This window comes from Dromaius novaehollandiae, chromosome 21, assembly GCF_036370855.1.
Source record: "Dromaius novaehollandiae isolate bDroNov1 chromosome 21, bDroNov1.hap1, whole genome shotgun sequence".
In the NCBI taxonomy this organism is placed as follows: domain Eukaryota; kingdom Metazoa; phylum Chordata; class Aves; order Casuariiformes; family Dromaiidae; genus Dromaius; species Dromaius novaehollandiae.
The window spans coordinates 3,287,587-3,300,684 of NC_088118.1; the positions used below are offsets into that span (position 1 = coordinate 3,287,587).

Genomic DNA, 13,098 nt, shown 5'->3' on the forward strand with positions numbered 1-13,098 from the left:
GCCGCGAGCTGCCCCTTCCAAGCCCCACGAGGGCCCCCGCCGCGCACCCCACAGACACGCGGCTCCGACACATGACCTAGGGCTTTATTGTGCAGATGGAGGGAAGCTCTTGAAGGATGGGTTTTCTTGTGGTTGCTTCTGGCAGGGGTTTCCTTCTCTTCCCTTTTTTTATTTTATTTTTAACCCCCCCTTTAACAAAGTTCCTTTTACGACAAGCTGCGGGAACAACTACAAATGTTCACAAAAAAATGAGGCTCGAGATGGGCTCGGCACCGGCCCCGGCACTCACCAGTGAGGCCAGGGCACCGCGGCTGCGCGAAGCAAGCGGGCCGGGCCGGCCGGAGCCGGGCGCCGGGGCGGGGGCAGCTGGCAGCGCGCAGGGAAAAGCGAGGGGGGATCAGCAGCCATCGCACATTGCTCTCCGCCCTCTCGGCACGGCCTGGGCCTCCGGGAAAGCTCGCCGGGGCTCGCACCGCATGGCCCTCCCGCTGCGCCGGCCCCGCTCCCTCTGCTGTGCTGGGGGGCGACCGCGCTGCCCCCCGGCCCCCCTCGCCCTGGGGCGGCTCTCGGGGATGTCCTGGCCGTGCTGCAGCGGTGGCCAAAAGCCGGGCTGCCCTTAAGCCCTGTTCTGCTCTTCAGCGGAGAAGGGGAAAGGGCAAAAGAGAGGGAGCGAGTGGGGGCAGAGAAGGGAGGGGGCACATGGGCTTCTGCCAGCGCCTGGCACGGCTGGGCCCCAGAGGAAGACTGCGCTGGAGGAAGGCCGCTGAGCCTCCGCTGATGGGGGCCCAGGGCCAGGCACTGAGGAGGGATGGGGACCTTCAGGTCTTTCCTACGATCCCTCAGGGAAGACGTGCAGAGGAGGGATGGGGACCAACTCCCGGCGGAGACCGGGGGGGGTCAGGGTCCCTCAGGGGAGCCCCCTCCGTGCCACCAGCCTGGCCTGGCGCAGCCCCAGGACCTCGGGGCAGGGGGGCAGGGGCGAAGGCAGGGCCGCCGGCCTCTGCGGGGAGTGAGGGCCGGGCTGCCGCTAGCTCGGAGAAGCTCTGCTCGCCGCCACCGCAAGCTGGTGCTGGCAGCAGTTCTCTCGTCACCGCTAAGGACTGGTCCCCAGGGAGAGCAAGTGATGGGTGTCTCGGGCTCGGGCAGCCCCAAAGTACCAGACGATGCCTGGAGGCCTCACTTCCAGCTCAGCAGAGAAAGAAACAGATTAGGAAAAACTCAATTCCAAAGCAAGTTTGCAGCGAGACCCCCCCCCCAGGGCCCCAAAAGAGCCCCGGGGAGGCGGCTGCGCTTGGTGTGTCTCTCCCAGAGCTGCTTCCCTTCCCTCCCTCCCTCCTCCCAGCTGCGCCACCCCTTTCCCTGCGCCCTTCTCCTTCCCCTGTGGGCTCTGGGGCAGGACTCCCCGCCTGCCCTCTCCCAGCCTGGCTCTCCCTCGGCAGCTGGGGGGGCCCCGGGGCTGAAGGAGCCGGCTGAGACGTCACCCAGTCACTTTGCTAGCGGCCAGGGCCGGCCGGCAGCCCCGTCTCCTCCGCGCCCAGCCCGGACACCCCTCCGCACACCCTCGCGCCCTCTCTCTCTCTTACCTGTTGGTCCAGCTGTCTTTCCCCAGGTGAAAACAGGCAAAAAAAGACAGTTAAAGGGACGGGAGGAGCTGGCTCCGCGGGGCTGGCGCCCGCCGCAGGAGCACGGCAGCCGGAGCAAGCTCGGGGCGGCGCGATGGGAGAAGCAACGCCATGCTTGGGCGCGGGCAGTGCCGGGGGCGCGTGTGCGTGGGAGGGCAGGGCTCAGCGCGGGACGGCGGTTAGCGTTAGATACACGGCTATACAGAGATAACATAGAGAGATTGCGTTCGTCTCAAATCGTTCGGCTTCTCTTTCCAAGGGCCACGTTCCAGCGGGGGGAGCGGGTGTGCTGGCGGGGGCTGTGTGTGTGTGTGTGTGTGTGTGTGTGTGCGCGCGCGCGAGCATGTGCGCTTTTCCTTTCACAGGGACACGAAGTCCACGGCTTGCAGGAGAGGCAGGGAAAGGAGAAGGAGCAGGAGCCATGAAGTGTTCTGGATCAAGAGGCTGAAGCCGGCGCATTTCTCCAGTTTGTCTGTGCGGAGGGGAAAGGGGGAGGGAGAGAGGAGGCACCGTGAGATCCCCCCGCAACAGGCATCGGGCTGGATGTTTTAAGGGGCGCTGGGACTCACGTTCTTGCCCGGTCTCTGCTGTGGACATGCAGCAAGTCCTGGCCTGGCCCATTGGCCTCAGTTTCCCCTCCCACCTTGTGCCCTCACAGTGGAAAAGCTTTGGGGGGCATGGAGACCCCTGGAAAACATCAAACCCTGACCAGGGTGACAGGGGGACAGACACCAGGCGAGACAAGGGGCTCTGCAACTGGAGGACTGGGGGAAATGGGTATGGAGAATCCCCTCTGTGTTCCCACTCCAGGCCACGTGCCTCTTGTGCGCTTCCCCAGAGTACCTGGCCCCTCTGCTGGGACCGACTACGAAGCATCGCCTACGAGAGGGCTCCTGGTCTGCCGCCTGGTTTGGCCGTCTGGCGCCAGTGCTGGGGCTGGGGCCCAGGAAATGGGGGAGAGGGAGGCTGAAATGGGGCAGAGTGAGGCCATCCGTGGGGCTGACTGCTCTGCTGTCCTGAATATGGACACATAAGGCTTGGGAAACATTGACAGGGCTCTGGGAGGGTTAGGAGACATCATATGGGGTCATGGATTTCATTGCTGGCCTTGCCTGCCTAAGGGGCAGGTGGGAAGGAGGGGATGCGCGGGAGCCGGAGGCTGGGCACTGCCGCCAAACTCACCTTTGATGACGGTGATGTTCTTTGTCTGGCTGCCGGTGTAGTCGTTGGTGGCCTTCAGCTCGCACATGTAGACGCCCTCGTCGCTGGTGGTGAAGCTCTGCAGGAAGAGGCACACCAGGTTCTTCTCCATGACGACGTTGGCGCGGCTCCGGTAGGCGTTCTCGGAGACCCCTATGGTGCTGTGGATGATGTGCTTCCTGTTGTCCTTGGCCAGGCTGAACTCGTAGGTCAGGGGGTTGCTGGTTTTGTTCTCGTAACGGCAGTCCAGCCGCAGGCTCTGGCCCAACAGGCAGGCACTCAGCTCCTTGACCATCTGGCAGTGGGTGGCCTGGAGGACTTGGAGAGGCAAGCAGGGGTCGGACGGGGGTGGCGAGCGCTGGGCCTGCCCACGCAGTCTCCCAGCCCTCCCAGGTGCCGAATACCACCCCGCCGAGAGCCGAGCCGGGCTGCCCCTTCCCCAGACACCTCGTGCCCCGAGCCCTCCCCGCTGCAGCGCCCCATCCGCAGGTCCAGGACCACTGCGTGCAGGTCCCTGGTGTCCAGGCTGCACGGGGGACACTGGGGCCCTGCTCCCCCCGGCTCTGCGAGCTGCCGCACGTGTGGGGCTGGTCGGGGCCGAGGTCGCCAGGTGGCAGGGAGGGGACCTGTCGCCCGCAGGCCGTACCTGTCAGGAAGACGGCGATGCCGACGGTGGGGTTCATCTCTGCGCCGAGGTGCCCGGAGGCGGCTGCCAGCGAGAAAGGAGCCTGGGCAGGGAGAGAGGGAGGCAGTTAGCCAGGACCATCTCCCCAGCACGCAGATGTGAGCACACAGATGTGCACGGACAGACACACACGGCAGGGAGGGGCAGACAGCGTCTTCCCGCACGAGCGATGCTGCATTCCCTGCTCCTCGTCACGATATCGGATCCACCGAGCAGAGACAGGCTGGCCCTGCCAAGGAGCTGGGGGACAGGGCGGTCCGTGCCTGGCTCCCATCACCTTTTCACAGCCGTGGGCGATGCCAGCCGTGCTCGCTTTTCCCCGTCTGGATCCCCCCCACAGGCATTAAATCAGCGAGGCACAGACCTGCAGCCGCCTGCAGCCAGGCTGTGCCTGCCGCCCTCCCCTCCCTCTGCCCCACGCGCCGGCCGGCTGCCCGGTCGAGGGCCGGGGGTCGGGGGGGAGAAGCCGGGACGTGTCCCTGGGCCTGCCCATCAGGGCCAGGCGCGGTGCCCGGCGAGGGACCCCCCCTCGGCGCCCGGCGGCCGGGCCTGCCAGCCCCCCCGCAGCACCAGCGGTGAGCTCAGCAGAGATGACTCATGGCAATGCAGTGAGGGAAAGGGGCCAAGAGCAGCGAGGAGGAGGGAGGAGGCAGCCAGGCAGGGAACCAAGACCGCCAGAGGATGGCACCAAGCCTCCAGGGTTGCGCTAAGCTTGCCGAGGCGCGGGGAGGAAGGGTTTCGGGGTGGGAGAGCCCCCGCTCTGCGTCCCTGGTCTGCAGCCCCTCTCCCTCCAGGCTGCCTTGCGGTCTGCGCTGGTGAGGCGCCACGCATTTACCGTCAAACCCCAGCCCTGCCGACAGCCTCAGCCAGCTGAGAGGAACCCGTTGAAGGTCCGCAGCCCAGCCAAGCGACTGCACAGGGAATCCAGCCGCAGATATGCGGAGCGGAGGGATAGGGTGGGGGAGCCGCGAAGCCCAAACTGGGGCTGAAGGACACACCAAAGGGCCTCCAGCCGGTCCTGCAGGCTGGGGATGCGTGCCCGGCTCCAGCCCTTTGGGAGCCGAGGCAGGCAGAGGGGAGGACGGACACCCGGTTTGCCCATCTGAGCCTGACTAAGCATCTGGGGAAGAGCGGGGAACTGTCTGTACTGCAGTCAGCTGGATTTTTCTATTTTGCATTTTTGGGGGTTTTCCTTGTAACATTTGAGCAGGAAATACCAAACCCGTTTGCTCACTGTGAAGCTGTGAAGGATCTCTAAATCCACAACCCCAAACCCAGGCCAGGAATGAAAATTACCTTCTGTTCCATCTTGAGGAGCAAGAGGTTTCATATGGAGGACAAGGACATGAGGGAGGAGACTGTCGGTGTCTCCTTCAGATGCCTAGAAACTGGCCCTTGCCCCGCGCTTTAGCATTTCTCAGCTCCCACCCACATCTCCTTGGACAACCTGGGACACCCTCTAGGTCACAACCAGCCTTTTCTGCAGAAAAACAGTGCCGACGGGCTCCTGGAGAGGGGGATTTCCTCCCGTCTACATACAGAAGGAACTAGACCTTCTAGACTTGGTGCCCTCGGGGTCCCTTGCAGCCCTCCTCTCCTCCCTGCAGCGGTAACAGGGGCAGGGGCAGCCCCCACTGCCGCCTGAGCCCCCGGCGCTTCCCGCGGGGACGGGACTCCCACGGACGGCCACGTCGGCTCCTGCAGAGCGAAGCTCTGCACCAGGGGCTCCCAACCTGCCAGAGGGCCTCTCCGCAGCAGCGCCTCTGTGCCCGTCACCCTGCGGAGCCGAAGGTTGCGCAGGGGCTGCCGGAGGGCGGGGAAGCCGGGGAAAAAGAGAGGTGGACGGATGGGAGGAGAGAAACGACGTCTCCCTGGCCGTGCTCTGGCGGGTGGAAGGGGGCTGCCGCGCACCTGCACGCGTGTGCGTGTGTGCAGGAGGAGCGGGGCAGGGGCAGGGGCAGGGGCAGGGGCAGGGGCAGGGGCAGGGGCAGGGGCAGGGCGGCTCTGTGCGAGGGGTCCGCGCCGGGGCTGCCCCCGCGGGGGGCGCGGGCAGATGCGGATGGGCGCCGCGGGGAAGCGCCGCAGTCCCGGCTGCTGCGGCCGCGGGGACCGGCGCGGAAGCGGGCGAGCATCGCCCCGCCGCCCTCCGAAACGCGCCTCGCCGGGCCGGGCCGGGCCGTGCCTACCTGTCGGGGCGGCCGCGGCGCTCCGTGCGGCGCTGGCCCGGCGCTGTCCGGTGCTGCCCGGCGGCGCTGTGGGCGGCGCGGCGCGGCGCTCCCGCAGTTTGGGCCGGGCCGGGCGGGCGGCACCGGCGAATCAGGGCCCGGCGGCGTCACGCTGGCTCGGCCCCCGGCGCTGCGGTGCGGGGGGGTCCCCGCCTCCGCCGCCCCCCCCCTCCCCCGGCCCCCGCCGCCGCGCCCCGGGCTGCGCCGAGCCCCGCCGGGCGCGGGGGTGCAGCGCCCAGCAGGACCAGTCTGCACCAGTGCACCCAAGACCCGGCCAGCCAAGACCCCCCCATGCAAGCAATGGCCATGGGGTGGTGGGGGACGCGGCTGGAGCTCTGTCCGCGACGCCCGCAGCCCCAGGCCTCGTGTTGCAGGCCAAGCGCTGGGGGCGGTGAGGACCTTGGTGAGGGCTGGGGCCTCACGGCTCCCATCACCCGTCACACGGTGGGGAAGGGGCTCAGCAGAGGCGCTTCTGCACGGGAAGACCTCTCTGGAGCCAGAGGACAGCCGGGCAGAAGACCTCCTCCCTGCCCCGGGGCAAGGCAGGGGCAGCAGGAGAGGAGGGCAGCAGCCAGGGAGCTGCTCTCCCCTCCCCGGGGATTTGGCCCTGAGGCACCCCGGGAAGGAGCAGAGGGACGCGGGATGGCCCGTCCCATCTTCACCCCCTCCCACCCCCCTCACGGGGCTCCACAGAAATGGCTGGCACTGTGAAAGCTGATATGAAATGTCATATTCTGCCCCAGCAGAACCTGATCCCAGGTGTCATTCGAGTGCTGAGGTTTTGCAAGCTGGCTGTGCAGCGGCAGTTTTGCTAATTCGATAAAATCTTGGCTGCGGGTGCTCTCTCGCTAAGTGGGCTGTGGGCATGCTGCCCCAGATGGGGCTTGAGACACAGGCTGCTTGGGGGGCCCGCGATGCCCGGGGAGCGCCGAGCAGCCTTCCCAGGGGTGAGCTTGCCACTGTGAAGAGGGCAAAGGCCTGGTCCTATCTGCTGTGGCGGCTGGGTGTCAAGTGGACCCAGATCGCAGGCATTAGGCACAGCCGTGCCACCTGCACGCCACTACGCTGCCAGCTGTGGACGGCACAGACTGACAGCTATCGAACAACAGGACTCAAGGTGTGGCTCAGCTTCGCAGATCAATGCAATGCAAACACGCAGACACCTCATGCATGCTGCCATGCTGCAAAAAATGCAAGCAGAAGGTCTGCGTCCAAACAGAGCACGTAACAACGTGCACACACACGTGCACACAGACACACACTCAGCACATGTGCGCAAGGTGCATCTGCTCCACAGCCCCCAGCTACGTGGGGGCAGGCAACAAGGGACTTCAAGCTCAAAGGACAGGCTTCTGGAAGCGTGCAGTTGCCCGAGGCCTGTTGTGAATGACTGCAGCTCCCTTTAAATCTCTGGCTGGTGGTGCTGTGGAGGCAGGCGTGATTGTGCAGTTTCTGGGCAGCGCTGGCAGCCGGCTTCCTGCCTAGGTATTTGCAGGAGGCTCCTTGCGGAAGTTCTCCCGGCTGGATGGAGCCTCACTGCAGATTGCAGCCTGGCTGCTGTCCATGAGCCAGGGAGAACCGGCCCCCAGCTTAACGCAGCGCTGGAGGAAGGTCCCCTCCAGACTGCTTCCAAAGGAGAGGAAGAGAGTGTGGAGGAGAAAAGCTAATCGTGACAGACAGACAGACAGATGGAGAGGGGGGCAGGCAGGGCAGTGTGTGCGGTGGCAGGTGTCAGGCAGAAAGATGGATAGACAGGAGCGATCGGAGACAGGGAGGTTGCCAATCAGGCACAGTGCGGCACGGCGGTGTGGACTGACAAACAGACACCAGCAGGCACGAGGCTCTGGGAGAGACAGACAGACATGGGTTGATGCATCCGGACAGATGGACAAGCAGAGATAGGGCACAGACAGCCCTCCTGGGAGTTCAGACCAGCGCAGTTGCCCCAAGCTCCTCCCTGGCGTGGATCCCGGCTTGGGGGGCCATGCAGGGAGTCCTGCTGCTCTGCAGGGGTGTTGGGGGCATCGCTGCTCCCAGCTGCTGCAGGAGGAAGGCTGGAGAAGAGCCACGGAGGACCATGACTCGGTATCTAGCAGTGCTGCAGCAGGCATTAAAAGCTGGCTTTGCCCCGGTGATGTCCAGCTGCAGGGGACCCCCTTCTTCTAGGAGGGACGTGGGCCCACATCCTTCCCAAGAGGAACATTTCTCTCCTGCCCTCATCCGGCCCCCAAATGTGGCAAGAAGAGAGTCTTTCTCCCTCTCCCTGCTGCTCATGAATCACTGCACAGCAAGACGCTGTGGATCCTGCTCCAAACACGACAGCAGGATGCCCACGCAGCAGCCTGTCCCCACCAGCAACTGCTCGCTCCCCCCTGCTCCCCCCTGCTGATTGCTGGAGAGGGGGTCATGAGAGGCCTGGCCAGCAAGCCCTGAAAGCAGCTCTTTCACAGGGAGAGACCCTTGGCATCCTCCCAGAGGCCATTAGCAGCTGGAGAGCTGCAGGACAGAGGGATGAGTAAGGGCATCCGAGAAGCAGTGCTACCCGTCTGGCCCCAGAGCACCAGCAGGCCGGAGGGCTGGGAAGGGCTCCTGCCCCTCGCAGTGCTACGCCAAACCCAGCCGCTTCCCACCCCAGCTGTGAGGGACAAGAAGAGGAGGCTGCAGAGGAGCTTTGCCCTTGATCGGAGAGACACAACAGCCCCTGGGAGCCCAGCGAGGCCCCATGGACGCTATATGGAGCATGGCCCAGATATGCAGCCCTTGGGCTTTGCGGCACCGCTGCACAGAGCACAGGTGGAGGAGACTGCTCCCCTCCTTCCAGCCTGCAGCACACAGCCACCGAGAACAGGGGCAGGCAGGGATCCCGCTGCAGCACCGGCCTGGGGCCTGCAGTGCTCAGGGCAGCCACGTTGGCCCAGCGAAGGAGATGGCTGCCTGGCACAGGGCCCCCGCTCTGCCGGGGTGGTTTGCCTGCAGGGAGCAGAGCTCCTCCTTGGTTGCCTCGGCCTGCTTTATGGCAGTGTGCTGGGTACAGAGAAGCCCCAGAGGCTGAAGACCTCTGCCTAACACAGAGTGATTCAGGAGTGGGAAGGGCCAGGAGGGATCACCTCCAGCCCCTGCACAGACACTCCTGCCAGCAGGAACACCACCTCCCTTCCCTCCGTTCCTGCCTATCTGCGGGCATGCTCTGGTGAGCAGCGAGTCCCAGGTCCGTGCTCGCACCCAGCCATGCAAGGGTGCCCCAGAGCGGGGATGTTGTGCCCTCCTGCCTGCTGCAGTGGCCTGCCCTGGATGGAGGCTTTGCTGGGAGGCTGCCGGAAGGGAGCATTCATTGCAGGGTAGGAACCCACACACTAAATTCCTGCTTCATCTAGCAGTGCTGCATTTCCACTCTGCTGGGCTCTGGGAGCCAGAAGGCCCCACCAGGCATGATCCCAGCAGTGCAGCTTTCCTGCCCCACCAGAGCAGAGCAATTTTGTCCAGAGCAAATTGTCCCTCCAGCCCAATGTCCATCTACCAGGTTTGCCAGTCCTGAAGGGGGTGGTGACCGTCTTCTTCTGCCTCCCACCCTTCCTGTCCAGGGCCAGCAAAATCTTCTTACAAGAGGCTTAGGAATTGTTGCAGGAACCAGCCAGGACACAGGGGAGCCAACCCTGCCTGAAAGTGGGAGGCGACTGAGGCAAAGAGCTCTCAGCTTGCTCCATCCGCTCCCCAGACCCAGTAAGAGCAGCGTTTGGCTGCCAGCTCCAAGCTCCTCCTCACTGCCTCCCATCCCAGCAAGGGATGCATCCTGCTGGAGCCCAGCAGCAGCTGGTCTTCTCCTGCACAGCAGCTGGGAAGGCTGAGCTGCTCTCCGCACTGTGCCCTGCAAACCTGATCTTTGAGGCTGATGACAGTGAGCTTTGAGGGACACCTGTCCCTGGGGAAGGAGGAACATCTCTGTCAACTGAACCGGACAGCAGTTGCCAGACAATTTGGCTCCCGGTTCAGAGTTTGCAGATTTGGGCCTATTACCTGCAGGGCAAGTGGCCTTGCATCTAACCTCTTTGCAAGGCTGCCAGGGTCTCTGTATATCTGAGTTAACATGAACATTGAGTTTGAACCGGGAAAAGACGCCGTTTTCGATGGCAGAACTCCCTTCCTCCACCTGCTGAACCTCTTCCCCAGTGACAGCCCATGACCCCCATTAAGACAGCCAGGGGCTGTACCCCCGGGGGGCTGGTCCTGGGTTGTGCAGCATTACCAGTCCTGGACGGGCAGCCGATCCCCAGAGCAACCCTTGTTTAGACCCCTTGTTTCGGGGGGGTTACAGGCGTGGGAGAGGGGAGGCTCCTAGGGGCCTCCTAGGAGGCTGCTGGCCAAGAAAGGCCTCAAAGCGCAGCGCTGCCTCTCCCCACGCAGTACCCCCGGCCTCGCTTTCCCCTCCCTGCTCCTGGCCCTCAGTGCTGGAGGGATGAATAATGCAAGCTAGGGAAGATGGAAATGGCCTCCCTGCATTAACTCCTCCTGCCTGCTGGGCCTTCAGAAATGGAAGCAGTTTATGAGCATTGCTTATTTATGAAGAAACCACCGGGCCAGGATGGTTAACTCTCACCATGCAGGTTCCTGTGGATGTTTCCAGAGGAGGGGAACGGGGATGCAGGGGTACCCGGCCCTCCAGGCCAGCCAGGAACCTTCTCGCTCCGGAGAGAGGGGGGTTGAAGAAAGGCAGGAAAGTTTCTCCCTCTCAGGCACAGGCAAGAGCTTGGCTCCTCGAGGAGGCTGGGGACTGTCAGGAGGACCGGCAGGAGAGGGATGCCCAGGCCTGGCTCCCGCCCTAGCCGCACGCAGAGGGCCGGAGCGCACACAGTGCTTCCCTTTAGCAGCCCGCCAGCTGCTCCCCGCACTCGGGCTTGTGTCATCGGCTCCAGCGCTGGCTCCTCTGCCCCATTGTTAGCGGGGACAATGGGAGCGCGCAGCCGGGCTGAGCGGGCAGGAGATCCCCCCGGCTCCCTGCCGCCTCCTCCTCTGCCAACACGGGCACCCCGCTTGCCCCGTGCCACCCCCCGTGCCACCCCCCGTGCCGGCATGCCTGGGCGAAGCGGGAAACCACACTGCCTGCCAGAGAGCCTCGTCCGCCCGAGCTTCTGCTATAGACCCAGGAGGCCCAAATGCCCCATCCCCATCTCTTCTGTGGTCTCTCTCAGGGACAGGGAATGAGTCATTTCACAGCTCTCTGCATCAGTTTCTCCATGGAAAAACACATACTGGGGAAATTCCTTCCTTTTTTTTATCCAGGCCAATCCTCTGATTTGAAATATTGACCTCTGGGAGAGGCACTGCTGATAGGGACAGCACGGCCAGAAAGAACCGCTGGGCTTTTGTAAAGGGGAACCTAAAGCCGTGGGTAAAAGGTTAGAAACCAAGATCAAAGAAAAACATCTTGCTTGTAGCGGTGGAAGGGTGCAGGGAAAGTTTAGTTGCAGTATTGGTTCGTGGTATGATAACAGACACTGAGACTAGCCACTTAAGGCTAATTAGTTTACTGTGAAATTACATAATAATAACAAAGGCAAGTAAATATTATTGTGATTCCAGTCAAAACAACAACAAACCCAGCTGTGAAATAACATAAAGCCAGGGTTAGTACCTCGGCACACAGGTGCTTTCAGAAGCGGGGATCCTAAGCACGCTTAGAGAACCACAGCATGCTTTCTCCAGGCAGTCAGTCCGTTGTCACCGTGTTACATCCCTCGCAGTGTTTTTCCCCTTCTGGGGTTGTGCGGCTCTTTGCGCATACGGCCCTTTGTCACATTTTGGCTATAGGGAGAGTTCATATTTTGTCCATGGGGGAGGTGAAGGATTGTGACCGCAGCATGAGGCAATATGAGCCTAGAGCTGCATTACCAGGGGTTACGCAGGCACCCGTACGCTCCTCAGCATACTCACTGAGCCATTACCACAGGCACCGAGGTGGCAGCCAGGGGCCCTCCAGCAAACACTAATGCAATCACTTCATTTATGCCATAGCACAGGAGAAGATTGTTTCCAACAGTGGTGCAATGTAGCAAATGGAGTTCCCGAAAATGCTGCTGTGTTGGACTTTTTCCATCCTACTGCCATTCAGAGCAGGAAACAAGCCCCAGCCTTGGCCTAGCGTGAGCTTCTCACCCTGCAATGCAATGGCTCCGGCGGAGACCTCCCCAGGCTTCCTGCACCCTCGGGGCAGCAAAGACAGGCACTTCCAAGGAGCCAGAAGCTGCTTGACGGATGGTGGGGATCCTGACAGGGAAAAAGCAGTGCTCAGCCAGGGCTGCGGCCCAGCTGGCCAGCACCAGCACAGCCTCCATGATTCAGCACTGGAACAAAAATGAGAGGCGGGGAAGGAGGTGCCAGATGTGTTTCTCAGCCAGCAGCCGTCCTGCTTGGCCTCTAAGGTGACAAAGCAGAGTGGATATGCCTGTGTCTAAAGGACCTGTGTTTTACCAAGAGGTTTATAGTACAGAAAAGGCTGGAATTCCCACCTTCTTGTGGGCTTCCCAAAAACAGTGTGATATGGTCCTCACTGGTCCTCGGAAGGTATGATTTTCACAAAATTTTCTCTATTAAAAGAGCCCAAAGAGCTTTGTTACCAATAACAAGCAGCTTTTGGGAAAGCTTAGTTAGAGGCTTAGCATAAGTCTAATTCAGATGATGCTGTTAGTAACCTTAAACTTAGTAAGCTAACTCCAGGATGGCCTTTGAATTCTTCAGAAAAAATGTCAATAAACCTTAATTCCTCCATCGTCAAATCTGAGGATTATCTTTTGTGCTGAGGATTATCTTTTCTACTGAGAGTATTTTGTTGTTTGCAAACATAAGGTGGCAGCAAAATCTTTCTTGACTCCAAGTTTCACTACTGCACCATTTCACCACCATTCCCCTAGGAAGACAAACCTTAAACACAGGTTTCATTTGTGTCTTGGAAAGAAGATTAACTCAACCATCATGACCTTGTCGCCTTTCTGAGCTGCTCCTGCTTTATGTAAAACATGGCTAATTGAACAAGCTCAGGCTCTTTCCTTCCTTGCACCTGTTTTAATTTTGGCCTGGCAGATGAATGTACTGAACAAAAAGCAGAACATGCCTTTCAGCACCCGCTTCTCTTTGAGAGCTTCCTTTGCGGACAACAGCACAGCTGATAATTACTGTCCGCTCTGTAACCACAAGTATGAAAAGGAAATGGTTTGAAATGAGCACATTGCACGCAAGACTCCCACGGAAGAAGGCACGATGGTTACTGCGCCCGAGCTAGGCGGTGCCGTCCATAGTGCAGTGATTGCTGTTGGTAAGGTCCCTCTTCAGCATTGCAACAGATGTCAATTTACTCACCCAAGTGACACCAAAA

The 13,098-nt window shown here is 61.7% G+C and overlaps 1 protein-coding gene across 1 annotated transcript; it reads right to left on the minus strand.

Annotated features, from left to right (window-relative positions):
* Window positions 1–63: 63 nt before the first annotated feature.
* On the minus strand, window positions 64–5,843 carry THY1 (Thy-1 cell surface antigen). Its single transcript, XM_064524254.1, has 5 exons — window positions 5,694–5,843; window positions 3,469–3,550; window positions 2,805–3,140; window positions 1,584–2,094; window positions 64–1,186 (listed from the first exon to the last, which is right to left on the minus strand). Exons 2-4 carry the CDS (start codon window positions 3,503–3,505, stop codon window positions 1,982–1,984), a joined length of 486 nt encoding a protein of 161 aa, XP_064380324.1. The 5' UTR covers window positions 3,506–3,550; window positions 5,694–5,843; the 3' UTR covers window positions 64–1,186; window positions 1,584–1,981.
* Window positions 5,844–13,098: the final 7,255 nt, after the last annotated feature.